The sequence below is a fragment of the Abramis brama genome (genome assembly GCF_963993115.1).
Source record: "Abramis brama genome assembly, chromosome: 21".
Classification (NCBI taxonomy): Eukaryota; Metazoa; Chordata; class Actinopteri; order Cypriniformes; family Leuciscidae; genus Abramis; species Abramis brama.
This window is the reverse complement of record NC_139983.1, coordinates 11,876,003-11,889,871: the sequence shown is the minus strand read 5'-3', so window position 1 is coordinate 11,889,871 and position 13,869 is coordinate 11,876,003. Positions and strand designations below refer to the sequence as shown.

Below are 13,869 nucleotides of genomic sequence, written 5' to 3'. Positions count from 1 at the left end.
GCCTCGTCCACTTGGGGAGGCGCGCGCGCAGTCAGAGAAGAAGAGATAAAAGCCCACCCACACTGACAACTGATTGGTTGACTTACCGAAACGGGCCAATCAGGATGCTCTCTCTCGCTCCCTCTCCCTCTCTGCCGTGCGCGCGCTACACGGTTTGGAACACAGTCTCTGTCTCGCATGCGCACTCTTGCTCACTCGCTCTAGATTCCGGGAGATTTTAACTAATTTGCGGGCATCATGGAGCCGCTATTAATATGCGGGAGACTCCCGGAACTTCTGGGAGCCTTGGGATGTCTGTAGGTACTCTCGCATATAGGCCTAATAGTCAATACGAATGGAATGTTATTATGTGTCATGGAACATTGCGCTCCCCAACTCGCGAAAGGTCGGATGTGCTCCATCTTTTGATGGATTCAAGGTTTTCTAAACAAAACTTATGTAAGACACAATGTCATTAGACACAATCCATGTCATTAGAATCAATGTGTAATTAGACACAACGTGCACACATGTGCAGGCCAATGTTTTTTTTTTGCGGTGATGACGGTGACGAGCTCAGACCCGCGGTAGGCATCATGTGACCGCGGTATTGCGGTAATGCGGTAACCGCCCCAGCCCTATTTTTGTCCTTGAATGAGTTTGAGGAAATGCACATGATGATACTAGAGAATGGTTTCGCTTTCATGGCCTGATGTCATGTGATGATACACTTCTCTTGGCTGTCTGATCCGCCTCTTTGACTTGAAATTGATTTTAAGGGCATGTCTGTTATTTAGGGTTTTTAAACCGGTAAGCATCCTGCATTTAAAGGAATAGTTCTCACTCTCATGTCTTTTGAAAACTATTACTTCCTTCTGTGGAACACAAAAAAAGAAATGAATCATTGGTCCAAGCTGCCTGTTCCATACAATGAAAGTGAATGCTGGCCATAACTGTCAAGCAAGATTTTAATTGAAAAATGTAAATTTCAACATTTTTCTCACACAAAGTTGTCAGCTATCTTTGGAGGACTCAGAATGCAGCACATGACTTGTATGGACCACTTTTTGAGGTGCTTTTGTTATTTGTTTAAATATACAAAATATCAAACCTCATTCTTGTGCACTTTAAAAAATTAATGGTAGTATTCAAAACTTGTGGTGAACGATTCTTTTAATATGTTAATTTGAGCATATAAGCATTTAGTCACTAAGGCATTTCATTATGCCACAATTATAACTAAGGTGTTTGTGCTGCTCACGTGAGTGTAATTAAATGATTATGCTAGTTCTACAATGTAGGATATAAGTTTTCTCTTTATAGAACGTGACATTCAATTAACTGGTTTTGTGCAAGGAGCTTCCCCTTTATAAATTGTTAGAAACTAGCTAAAACATCTTGGTTGTATGTCTGTGACCCTCAGGGCCGGCGGCGGTGTACGTTGACCCCTGTGAAAGTAGAGGTGAGGGAGCCTGTGAAGCAGGAGAAATCAAAGGAGGAAAAGAAAGAGGAGACGCAAGTTGGAGGAGAAAACAGCGGAGAGGAGCAAAAGGAGAAATCTGATGGGGAGACCCCTGGGAAACGCCGCAGTCACCGCCTCGATGAGTCTGATAAAGATACTGATGATGAAGAGCAGGAGGACGATGAAGATGAGGAGGAAGATGGCGAGAGATCCAGACTCAGGGACCGGTACGTCAGCATCATCTGTGCTTAACCTGTTAAATGTGTGGCTGTCCTGATGAACTGATTTATGTTCATGATATTCTTCCAAATGTCATTTAAATTAAATTACTCTAAAAACTGTCATTCATATGATTAGGCTTGAAACTTAGGAATTGAACCTGTTCCAGCAGAGTCAAATATGATGATACCAGAGAATGGTTTCGCTAACTTCACTGATGTCATGTGATGTTACACTTCTCTTGGCTGTCTGATTAACTTCTGCGTTTAAACAGAAGAAATGGTATTAATTCATTAGTGAATTTGAAGTTTAGACTTTTGAGACATTTCTTTAAAGGGAAATGTCTTTCTTTCTTGATGCCAATTATAAACAATTTTGTTTTAATTTGGACTTCAAATGTAATACTTTAGTTTTACAAGACCATGTTCCACCCTCTCTCTGACCCTTAAATTAATCTGGCTGTTTTTGCTGAGGAGGTCTAAACAACAGGAGAAAAGAGATTTTTCTCCAGGTATTATATATATGGATGTGACTGTGCGGAAATTTTCCCAGCGGTTAATCGACGCGTGACAACACTGGTAATACTGGTATCACCTCTTTTGCTCCTCGCTTTTGAATAGCTAATTTGAAAACGAAAGTACAATGTGCACGGCCACACAGGCATTCATAACAGTGCGGAGCAGAGCTTGCATTTTCAATTAATTCCCATGGAAATTGATCTTCCATTGGAATGAACTGAAAACGCTTGCTCCCCTCGCTCCTTGCCAGTGGACACGCAATGTTATGAATGCCCGTGCGACCATGCGCATTTCATTTTTCCACATATCTGCATGCTCAGGTGAAAAAATCTCTGCGCTGACAAACGTTGCAGGGGCAAAGATAATAAGTGTGCTATGCAAAGTATCTAACAGCAATTTGTGTTTTCTGTTCTTAAACCAGTCTCCCTCGATGAAACTACTTAAAGCACATCTCGATCATTTTGCTATCTGATAAAGTATCTCGGCTCACTCGAGGGACAGCTGCACTTGCCTGTAGTCGGTAATGCAGTGATGGACCGCTGTCTTTCCTCATTCGAATGGTGTTTGGATGCCAACATCCAGATTGGTGTGTGGTGGTGATGATATGACTCAGTTTCATTAATTTGATCAAAAGCAATTCCATTCTTAAGATCATTTAGTAAGATAATTTTCTTCCCAGTAATTCCAAACTTCGCAAGGCAGAGGACAACATTATGTGATCAAATACAATAAACGTATTAAACGCGCTCCACAGTGCCACCGAGTGCATTCAGTTATAACTGTGAGTTATAGTGCTTGGGATTTATCATGGATTCACTGCATTTATGGCCAGCAAAGCAATGTAGTACATTTTTAATAGTATTTTTATTTTTATTGACTATTCGTGCACACCCTATATATATATATATATATATATATATATATATATATATATATATATATATATATATAATATATAATATATAATATATAATATATATTATATATTATATATATATATATATATATATATTATAAATATATAAATATATATATATATATATAGGGTGTGCACGAATAGTCAATATAGTAAAAATTGTCAATAGTCAATTGTCAATAGTCAAAAAAATAAATAAATTATAATTTTTATATATATATATATATATATATATATATATATATATATATATATATAATATATATATATAATATAATATAATATAATATAATATATAAGGGCTGGGAATCGATTTAAAAAAATTAACTAATTAATTGCACAATTTGCTGTAATTAATTGCATTTCCACCAAGCTTGTAACCATCAATATTTAAACTTACAATCACCTAATTAAATTAAACAACACAGGAAAAAAAAGGAACCGAAAATAGACCTATATTAAAATAATATTAAACATCAATAGCCTATATCAATATATATTATTATTTTTCAATAATCAATCAACATAATCAATTTAACAGATTACACCACCCAATACACCACAATTATTATTTTTTTCTACTAATTATCAAAATAAAATATAGTCCTACAAAGCTATTATTACCAGAGCATGTGATCAGAGCTTTTACCATTGTTGCCCAGCATGACTATACCAGCTCAGCAAACAGAAGTCTACAGAGAAATTTCACGTTATTTGAGTGGACTTTACTTTTCCAGTGCTCGGTACATGATTGGAGCGTTTGGGCCGTTAACGACAAAGCCGCCGACACACACACACACACACACACACAGAACGGAGAGCGTGCTGCTGGCAGAGCGCGCCGACACACACACAAATACACACACGGAACGGAGAGTGCGGCGGCGCACACACGGGGCGGAAAAGACCCGCTCATGAAAGCTGCGCGAGAATGAAACCTGATCGCCGAACATGGAGCAGCCGCAACAGGAAATCATTAAAGCGAGGCAAAAATAAAGTGCTGCGTAAATTGCGTTATTTATTTTTTTACGCGTTAAACATTTCAAATTAATCGCAAAAATTAACGCGTTAATTCCCCCAGCCCTAATATATATATATATTTTTACTTAAACATATATGGTTTATATATCTCACACGCACACACACACAAATAACAATGGTAGGCTACCATTCAATAAACATGCATGAAGTGTTAAACAAGAAGGGTATAGCTTTATGAAAAAGAAAAACTCCAGTCTTCAATGTTATGTGATCCTTCAGAAATCATTCTAATATTCAGATTTGCTGCTCAAGAAACATTTCTTCTTATCAATGTTGAAAATAGTTGTCCTGTTTAAAATTTCTGTGGGTACAATGATACTTTTTTTGTTTAGGATTATTTGATGAATAGAATACTTCAAATAAATGCTTTTCTTTTGAACAGTTTTTTTAATAACATTATAAATGTCTTTACTGCCACTTTTTTATCAATTTAATACATCCTTTTTTACTTTTCACTTACTGACACCAAACTTTTGAATGGTTGTGTATGTTTATATAGTAAATCAAACTCTTATTTCAGAAGAACAATAAAAGTTCTGTTTTCCATGATATGATATAATCCTTTAAAAAAATCTCTCTGGAGGAAGAGCATAATCATTTGTTTGTTTGACAGTGATGAGAGGGAGGAGGGTGACTGCTGTGAGGATTCTGAGCACTCTTTGACCGGCACTAAAGTCAAAGTGAAATATGGCAAGGGGAAGACACAGAAGATCTATGAAGCTAACATCAAGAACACAGAGACCGATGATGGAGAGGTTCTTTACCTGGTGCATTACTACGGCTGGAACGTTAGGTGAGGCATTGATGTGACTGCCTTTTTGACATTTTATTTACGTTTGAATACTATACTGACTTGGGTATATGAGAAAGTCATACTGAAAATTGAACGCTCGTTTATGAGAATGGGGTCTAAGATGATGATACCAGAGAATGGTTTCGCTAACTCGACTGATGTCATGTGATGTTACATTTCTCTTGGCTGTCTGATTAACCTCTGTTTCAATTCTCACATTTGTTATAATAGACTTTTAGCCTGTTACCATTAGAGATTCCAAAATATGAAATTTCATTGGGTAATTTTCTAAATTCTCAGACGGCGTGCATTAAATGTTCTGTGTTCAAGTATCTGAATTGTTTGTGAAGACAATGTATTATTTATTGTTCACCGTGTGTGTGATGACAATAATATTCAAGAGGCTATTTTGTCTGTGAAACAGATATGATGAATGGGTCAAGGCAGATCGAATAATATGGCCTGGAGATAAGGGTGGAACAAAGAGAAAACAAAAGAAAAAAATGAAGGTGAGTGACAATCTATCTTAAAAACAAACAAACAAGACTTATCTTTTTAGAACCTTGAAAAAAAAAAATATATATATTTTCATGCTGTCCTTCACCACAGAATAAAGAGGACGGAGAGGAGGATAAGACCAAACCGGGGATACGGCGAGGTCGTCCTCCACTTAAATCCACCCCTCCCAGCACTTCCCGCAGTCTGTCCAAGACCCCCAGCAGCGAGGGTCGATCCAGCAGCAAGAACTCACGGCCTGCAGATGCCTCTGCCCTGCCAAATGGAGATGGTAAGACTGTCCACTGTCCATGTCAAAAGCATAACTTGTGTGATACTGTAGCTAAAGTTCAGGTCTGGAAACTGGAAGGGTGCTGGTAACAAAATCATGAAGCTATTTTGTGCGCCTTCCTGTCACAAGTCACAGAAACCAGCCTTTTGCCATTTAATGCCAAACATTCTTGTTTCTGTGGTAAGATTAATAGCTTTGTGGGTTTTGTTTAACATTACTACTGTTATAAGTTACACTAATATTTATGCATTTGATAGTGGGGCTGCACGATTTGGGAAAAAATGTATTTGCGTTATTTTTGGCGGGTAAAATTGCGATTTGCGTTTTTTAACAAATTAATTGTGTGTATAAATAGGCTAAAGAACACTTACACAACTTCTGCCTATGGTTCAAAAATACCATAGCAAAAACAACTAGCCTAACTAATATAAATTTCAAGCATTATCAAAGACAAGTAAACACAAATAAAAAAATAGCAATCGCTACAAATAAATACTACTGAACAGATACGATTAAAAATAGTGTTTTAAGATTTTCAAGTCTTTAGGTTCAGAAACTAATCAAATGTAAAATACCACTGCACTTTATTAAATTAACATTACAAATATAGTAACAAAAGTTATTCAGTCAAGAATGAGTGAATTTTCTCTGTCTTTTGTTGATTAGTGTTATTATAGACGACGGCAGGACTATTAGGCTGCTGTCACTTTAAGAGCTGCACGGGTCCATTCAAGGGCGAGACGAGTTGCGCGCTGTTTTCCGTGCTGTTGTTTGATTAGTATTAAGGCCACATACGGCATTAGGTTTATTACACACTGTCCCTTTAAGACATCGGATCATGTCCAATGACGTGAATCTGATGCACATCCGATATTCCCACAATTCACAACTGTTTACATTCTGTAAAGACATTTTACAGAAAGCGACTGTTTACGTGAATACTCTCCAAAATGGACATTTAGACATAATGTTGTGTGTATTTGTCCATTCAGACGCAAAAGAGAGCTCAATTCAGTACTCGCGCGCTGTATAGCTGTCTATGTGCACGGCTGCATGCTTCGGGTGTGTGCGCACATAAAACCGTACCGAATAGAGCTCTCTTTTGCGTCATCACTCTTATTCAGATCTATCCATATGTCTGCTCTTCTCTTTCTCCCAGACCTTACATTTTTTTTAATGTTTTATGAAACATGCATCAAGGCATGCCAACTCATGTCCCGCCGGGTAGATCAGCACATTACAGTTCAAATGTGTGCATCTACCACAGACGAAATCTGACTGGATCTCTTCCCAAATCGTCCCTACCCAACATTTTCGTCTAGTTTTTATTAGTTGATGAAAATGTCAATAGATTTTCGTCATAGTTTTTGTCATTTAAAATGTTTTTTATTTAGTTATCGTCTCGTTTTTGTCTGTGAAATGACGAAATTAACACTGGTGTGCGACACACAAAACAGCGCTTGAGTCTTTTGCGCTTGAATGGTTTAAATCGCATTAAAATGTGCACGCAGGAACCGATAAGCGGAATCGAAATACCCGTTTCTTATCGAATCATCGTTTCTTGGAAATTTGGAACCAGATCTAAAATGAAACTGGTTCTCCATCCAAGTTTTTTGGGTAGGTCTAACACCATTCAGTTTCTGTAGTATTTCTGAATACTAAAGTAATCAAATGTTAAATAACACTGGATAGTTTTTAGTCCTATATAAATGAAATACATTGGCTATTAATCCTGATTCCTCACCATTAAAGCTGTATTTTGTTGTTTTATCAACATTAATGACAGACACTGCTTCTGTCACTTATAGAGCTAGTGCATGGATCCATATTACGTTTTCTTTATCAACTGCTTATATTTATTTAAGACATAACCGACTGTTTACGAGGATACTCCATTAAAGCGCTATAATCCTTAAAAAAAAAAGTACTGAGTTTTGTTACCAGCCAGCTGTTTGTGAGGCAGCTTTACTGTATGTATGTGCGCAGAGAAAAACATCAACATTGAGTGAACAATATATTTTTACAACATTAATGTTTGTGAATGTTATTTAATTTGAACACTTGATTGTTCATGTTTGTTCACTTCATTGTGTATTAAATGTTAACAGATAAAACTTTTGATTTTAAAAATATATTTTACCCCAAGGAGAATAATTTCTACAGTAACTATTGTTTATTGTTAGGTCATTTTTATCCAATGTTATCTAACAAATGGAATCTTATTGTAAAGTGTTTTTAATACTACAGTTTCCATCTTTGTAACCGTGATATACACTTTAATATATTTAAATTTAATCTAAATTAAGCTTTGATACCGAAATGAGTACTGAGAACTATGGATTTTCACTGGTATTGGTACCGAATACTGAAATTTTGGTACCGTGACAACACTAGTGGATACTTTTTGCCTGTATGTATTTTTCTTGGGAATCAATCCCATGATCTCGGCTTGTGCTCAAACTTACTTTTTAAAACATTTGTACAGGTACCCCTCGGCGGCGAACAAGGAGAACTTCTGGGATGTATGATTCTGATAGAGGATCTAATGGTAAGAGCAACTTTTTGAGTCAATAGAAAAAAAAAATTTTTTTTTTCTACCATGCTTTAAAACACATTTTTGAAAGAAATGTAAAGGATTGTATTTTCTTTTTTTGTTGTTTATTTTAGAACTTCTCTAAAGTTCTAATGTTTATTCTAGATTTTCTCAGTATAAATGAAAGGCCAGCTGTAATATGGAAAATAAAGTGCTTGTAATTTGTACATGACAAATACAAACCAGTGAGCTCATGCTGAAGTGCATGGCTTAACGAGTCACGTGAAATTGTGTAAAACATTTACATCACTTAACAAGTTTGTAACTGCCTTTTTCCTGCCCCCTTTTCGAACCATTGGTTTTTAATCCAGGTGTTTTTGTTTTTTTTAACCGTTGGCTCAAAAAGCACAGATAATTACTTATCTTGTCCAGTACATTGTGTATCTTTAGTTTTAAGTGTAGTTTACAGCTTTATGATGGTTAACTTTTATATATTTTCATAATTTCGAATTTCAAATAATCGTATATTTTATTTAATTATTTTCACATTTTTAGATTCAGGGAACTCTTCAGATGATAGTGAGTGTGAGGAATCTCCTGAGAAGAAGCTGGAGTGGACCGAGAGAACTGATTCACCCTTGACAGCAAAACAACTGGAAGCTGAGGATCTCTCTGAGGAGAGCACAATGCCAGAACCTGATCAGACTGAGCCTGAATTACCCAGCAGCCCACAGGAGATGCCCAACTTCAAGGAGAGTGAGTGTAAACCCGAGGAAGATACATCCCGGCTCCCTGTTGAGTCTGATGACGGATCTCCAAAACCAAGAGCAAAGAAGCCTCGTTTGAAAGAACCAGGATCAGAGACACAAACACCTGCGGCTGCTAATCACACAGAGACAGAAGAACCCTCCACTCCTCCACGGCCTTTGAAGAAATCCCAGGAAACGCCGCATAACAGTCCCGTAGAGAGAATAAAGCAGACGGTGACAGCCGGTTCAGACACAGACTCTGCGACAGAGGACATCGGGCCTCCAGAGCGAAGCAGCGCAGTGAAACGCAAAATCACTGAACAGCGAACACCGGAAAAGAAAATTCGCCTTGACAGAAAAGAAGAACCCAAAGCGCTTTCTCCAGCTAAAACACCACTGACAGAGAACAAACCTGAGCCTGAGAAGAGGGCCGAGGAGAAACCCGAGGAACCCTCTACTCCAACACTATCATCTCCCAGCAAAGATATCGAGATGAAATCTGAGATGCCTGCTCTTACCAGAGAGGTGCTCCTCAAGGTAGAACCTCCATGCCCAAGGCTGGAGGATCCAACAACAGCCACAAACGAGGAAATGATGCCTCAAATTGGCCCAGAGGCACTGGTCTGCCACGAAGTGGACCTTGACGATCCAGAGGAGAAGGAGAAACCCTCTGGTGAAGAGATACTGAAAATGATGGAGGAAGAGAAAGCTCAGCCTGAGCCTCAGCCTCTGGAGCCTTCTGAACACCTTCCTCATGTCCTGGTTGCAGTGGGACCTCCACGTCTGTTTTCCCCATCCTCTACCCCCAGCCCGGACGAATCTCAAAGCACTAAGGGAGAGAGTGACGCAACCATTGAAGTGGACAGTGTGGCAGAATCACAGGAGGGTCTCGGGGAGAACGAGTCAACTCATAGCTTTGATGCTAGTGCAAGTTCGAGCAATTCCAGCATCTCACTACAGGATCGAGATGGAAAGGACAGAGGCAAGTTAAAGCTTGAGGACTGGTGCCTACTGTTGCCTGATGCTAATATAATCCACAATATACTGTTCATTATTAGATTTGCTTTTTTTTATTATGATTTATTTATTTTATTTTTTTCTTGATCATCCTTGTTCATGTTTATCTCATCCATTTGGTTACTAATTTGAATTTTTCAGGTCAAAAGAGGTTATTGGATTGCATTACCGGTTCGTCGGCCAAGAAGCAAAAACGCAGCCAGAAACGTTCAAGCGCTGTTTGTAAAACAGAGAAGAATGGAGCAGGTGAGTGTTTGAAGTGTTTTAAAAGATTTGGACGCATTTATAGATTGTTGTCTAAGTCTGTTATTTTTTTTCTGTTAGTTCTATGCTATAAACTGATAAACTCCTAGAAGGTTAGGTCAGGTTTATTCAGTTATGTTTCAGTAAATATTGAAGTTATGTCAAAAAAGAACAGGGTCAAATATGATGATACCAGAGAATGGTTTCGCTAACTTGACTGATGTCATGTGATGTTACATTTCTCTTGGCTGTCTGATTAACCTCTGCTTCAATTCTCATATGTTCAGCAACATTTTAGCTTTAACTGTGTGTGAAGTGTATTGTTTGTGTTAGTCTGCTAATTCTATCTGATTTGAGTCCGTTTTAATATTGACTGTCTCTCTGTATGTCCCCAGGTCACAGTAGTGACAGTGAGGACCTGCCTGCCATGGACAGCTCTAATAAGCTAACCCCAGTCAAGCACTCCAGCCTACCCAAGAGCCAGAAGCTTTCTCGATCGCCCGGTATGGTTTCTCCCAACAGTAAAGACATGGAGAAAGACAAGCACAAAGAGAAGCAGTCCATCCCTTCCCCCCGCACACACAAGTGGTCCTGCCAGTTGAGTGAGTGTAAAAACGTTTTAATTTGACACATTTTGGTTTTGTCTTCTCATGCTTTGCTGACTTCAGATGTAGACAAGTTCTCACTGTAACATTTTATAGTGATTCTCTCCACTTCATAAAAGGTGCTGCCAATTGCCAGAATCCAGGCTATATTAAAATACTTTTTTCTGAGATGCAATTGATCCATACAGTTTTACTATTACTGTGTGCAATGTAACGTTCGATATGCATTAAAGTGTAAGTTGCAGGTTAACCACCACAGCCAATTAATGTGTAAATTAAAGTGCTCTATATGTATATATTTAATTATTTCTGTCTTAAAATGCGTTAAAATAACATTTATTGGGGTTTCTTCAAAGGTAGCGTGTTTTTTCAGTAACTGGTGATGACGTCATAAGAGGAACTCGCAACCCATACTCTGCTAGATTCTTACTGTATTATGGCTATTTGGAGAACGACTGAGGATGTGGGAAACCATCAAGTTCTTTATGGACCACAGCCCTACAATTTTTAACCGGTCAGGCGTGAGAGAGGGGAGGAAATTGCCAGGAACCATGGCACTCAAAGAGTTATTAATGCTTGGTGGAGGGTTGGCCAGGTGTCCTGGTGAGGAGCTACGTTAGAGCTAGTCTAGGCTAGCCTGGTGCAAACTTAACCCGGATAATATAAGGGAACAAGCCAGTCTTTTCAAAATCTTGCCGTCATGTAGAATAGCAAGGAGGGACAACGACTGAAGACATTATTTACTTAAATGGTGTCAGTCCAAATCAGAGCTGTAGAGATGCACACACTGCACAGGCACCCATCGCTAGTCTCATCGACGCCTCAAACGTCATGTAATACCCTTCCTCAATCCACGCTTTATCAATTTCTCACGATTTAATTAGCGATGTTTATTGTCAGAAAAAAAAAAGAGAGATCGATGTCCCCATCACTGTGTTTGTGTGGGCTATGCCACCCAATTGAATCAGCAGTGGAGAGTATGTGCTGCCGTGAGGTGAACGCGTTTTGGAGTTTAGTGGAACAGCTCGACCCGCGACCGGCTGATCTGACGTGCCTGAACCCGGTGCCTGAACCCGTTTGTTTTGCGAATAGCTTATTCTCATTTCAGGCAGGATCACGGTCCCCTTGAAGTCAGCACACACGGGTATGTTTACAGTTGAGTTATTTTATCCTTAATTTTTTTATCAAATAAAACATACAACCAACTTTTCTGTAGTTATGTAAGGCATCTATAGCTTTCAAAGAAATACAACATTGAAGAGTACCATACTTGATGCATGAGTAATTACATTTAGCTGCTAGCGTACTATTGACTATGCCGGTAACTACTAGTGAGTTCCTCTTACGACGTCACGCCCCATCTAGTGGAAGGGAGCGGGAGCGGTTAAAACCACTGTTAAAAGTGCCAACTTTTCATATTATATTCAGCATTTTGGTATAAAAAAACAGTGGTGGGCGGTTCTTATCTTTATGTTTAATAAACACTGCATTTATCTTCGTGAAAAATTTAACCTGCAATTTACACTTTAAAGATTTATATAGGTTTATATATCAGAATAAAGATGCATTGGCTCGTTTTAAATCTTGGGAAATTCTACTTTACCGACAGGGCTTAAAGTTCTCAGTTGCTATGATGGATTTCCGTCAATTGGAAAAAATGAGGGGAAAAGAAACATGTAGTGCATTATTGTTGTTGTTCCCGTCTATGGCTGACCGTGTATGTGACCACAAAGTGCGTATATCCGCGTTCTTAGCTGAACAAGACCTGCCGCTCACTCTGTCGCAGCCACTAGTGGAGCTCAAGTCGGTTGCTAACAATCGGAGCGCACTTTCCAAATTATCAATATCTATATAGTTTGTGATATTAGCTCACTTTGTGGCAAAAGCATTCTCTGTTGACCTTTATTATTTGAGAAATGAAAACTTATGTTTGTTGAAAAGTTATGTAAAAGGTTATCACAAAGAGTCAAGTCTTGTAAAAGCATTAGATTGAAAACTTTGAAGGTTAAAAGTTAGGTCAGGTTTATTTTATCTGTTATTTTTCAGTAAATATTGAAGAACAGGGTCAAATATGATGATACCAGAGAATGGTTTCGCTAACTTGACTGATGTCATGTGATGTTACATTTCTCTTGGCTGTCTGATTAACCTCTGCTTCAATTCTCATATGTTCAGCAACATTTTAGCTTTAGATTGAAAACACTGAAATTTCATTAAAGTGTGTAAATAATAGAAATGCAGTTCAAAATTGCCTTTCTTTAAATGCAGGTGTTCTTTGCAGGGCTCGACATTAACACTTGACCGGGACAAGTCGATTTTTTTTATTTTTTTTATCGGACAAGCAACTTTTTACTTGGATGTGCACAAGCACATGAAAAAGCTTAATGTCGAGCCCTGTTTTGAGTATTTCATTTGTGTAGTTAAAGCATGTACTCTCTATACTCCTAATTACTAGAAGAAGAAAAAACTGCTCTTAAATTGGGTATGGCTGTGGAATGGGGTTTGACCGAGGAAAAATTGTCAAAAGATTTTTTTGTTGTTGCTTTAACCCCTGTACCCAGATGTCTCTTGGTGTACTCTAATGCCCATCCGTTGTTGTTGTAAACTTTACATCCTCTCTTGACTGGTTCCTGCCTTTGTTTTTCACAGCTGAGCTGGACAACATGTCAAGTACTGAGCGCATTTCATTCTTGCAAAAGAAGTTACAGGAAATCAGGAAATACTACATGTCACTCAAGTCTGAGGTGGCTTCCATCGACAGGAGGCGGAAAAGGTTAAAAAAGAAAGAAAGAGAAGGTAAATTTGTATTTATTTCATTTATTAATAATAATAATTTATTACTTAATGATGAGGATAATGTAATTGATTTTATTCATTCTTATTAAAAAAAGGTTTAATATCATTTTATAATTATTTTTACCATTTATTTTAGCTGATTATCGAGTTTAAAGAAATTGAAAACCTATACTTTAATGTTAGTCAAAAATGCAAATAGTTTTTGGGTTTC

At 37.9% G+C, this 13,869-nt stretch overlaps 1 protein-coding gene across 1 annotated transcript in view; it reads left to right on the top strand.

Annotated features, from left to right (window-relative positions):
* The window catches only part of arid4a (AT-rich interactive domain 4A), a 34,283-nt gene that overhangs the window by 18,599 nt on the left and 1,815 nt on the right, over nucleotides 1-13,869 (top strand). The window contains exons 16-24 of the mRNA XM_084096720.1: nucleotides 1,403-1,668; nucleotides 4,749-4,928; nucleotides 5,353-5,437; nucleotides 5,538-5,715; nucleotides 8,201-8,263; nucleotides 8,804-9,979; nucleotides 10,156-10,260; nucleotides 10,653-10,859; nucleotides 13,512-13,658. Of these exons, the coding sequence (XP_083952846.1) occupies nucleotides 1,403-1,668; nucleotides 4,749-4,928; nucleotides 5,353-5,437; nucleotides 5,538-5,715; nucleotides 8,201-8,263; nucleotides 8,804-9,979; nucleotides 10,156-10,260; nucleotides 10,653-10,859; nucleotides 13,512-13,658 (2,407 nt within the window). The remainder of the gene's footprint in view (nucleotides 1-1,402; nucleotides 1,669-4,748; nucleotides 4,929-5,352; nucleotides 5,438-5,537; nucleotides 5,716-8,200; nucleotides 8,264-8,803; nucleotides 9,980-10,155; nucleotides 10,261-10,652; nucleotides 10,860-13,511; nucleotides 13,659-13,869) is intronic.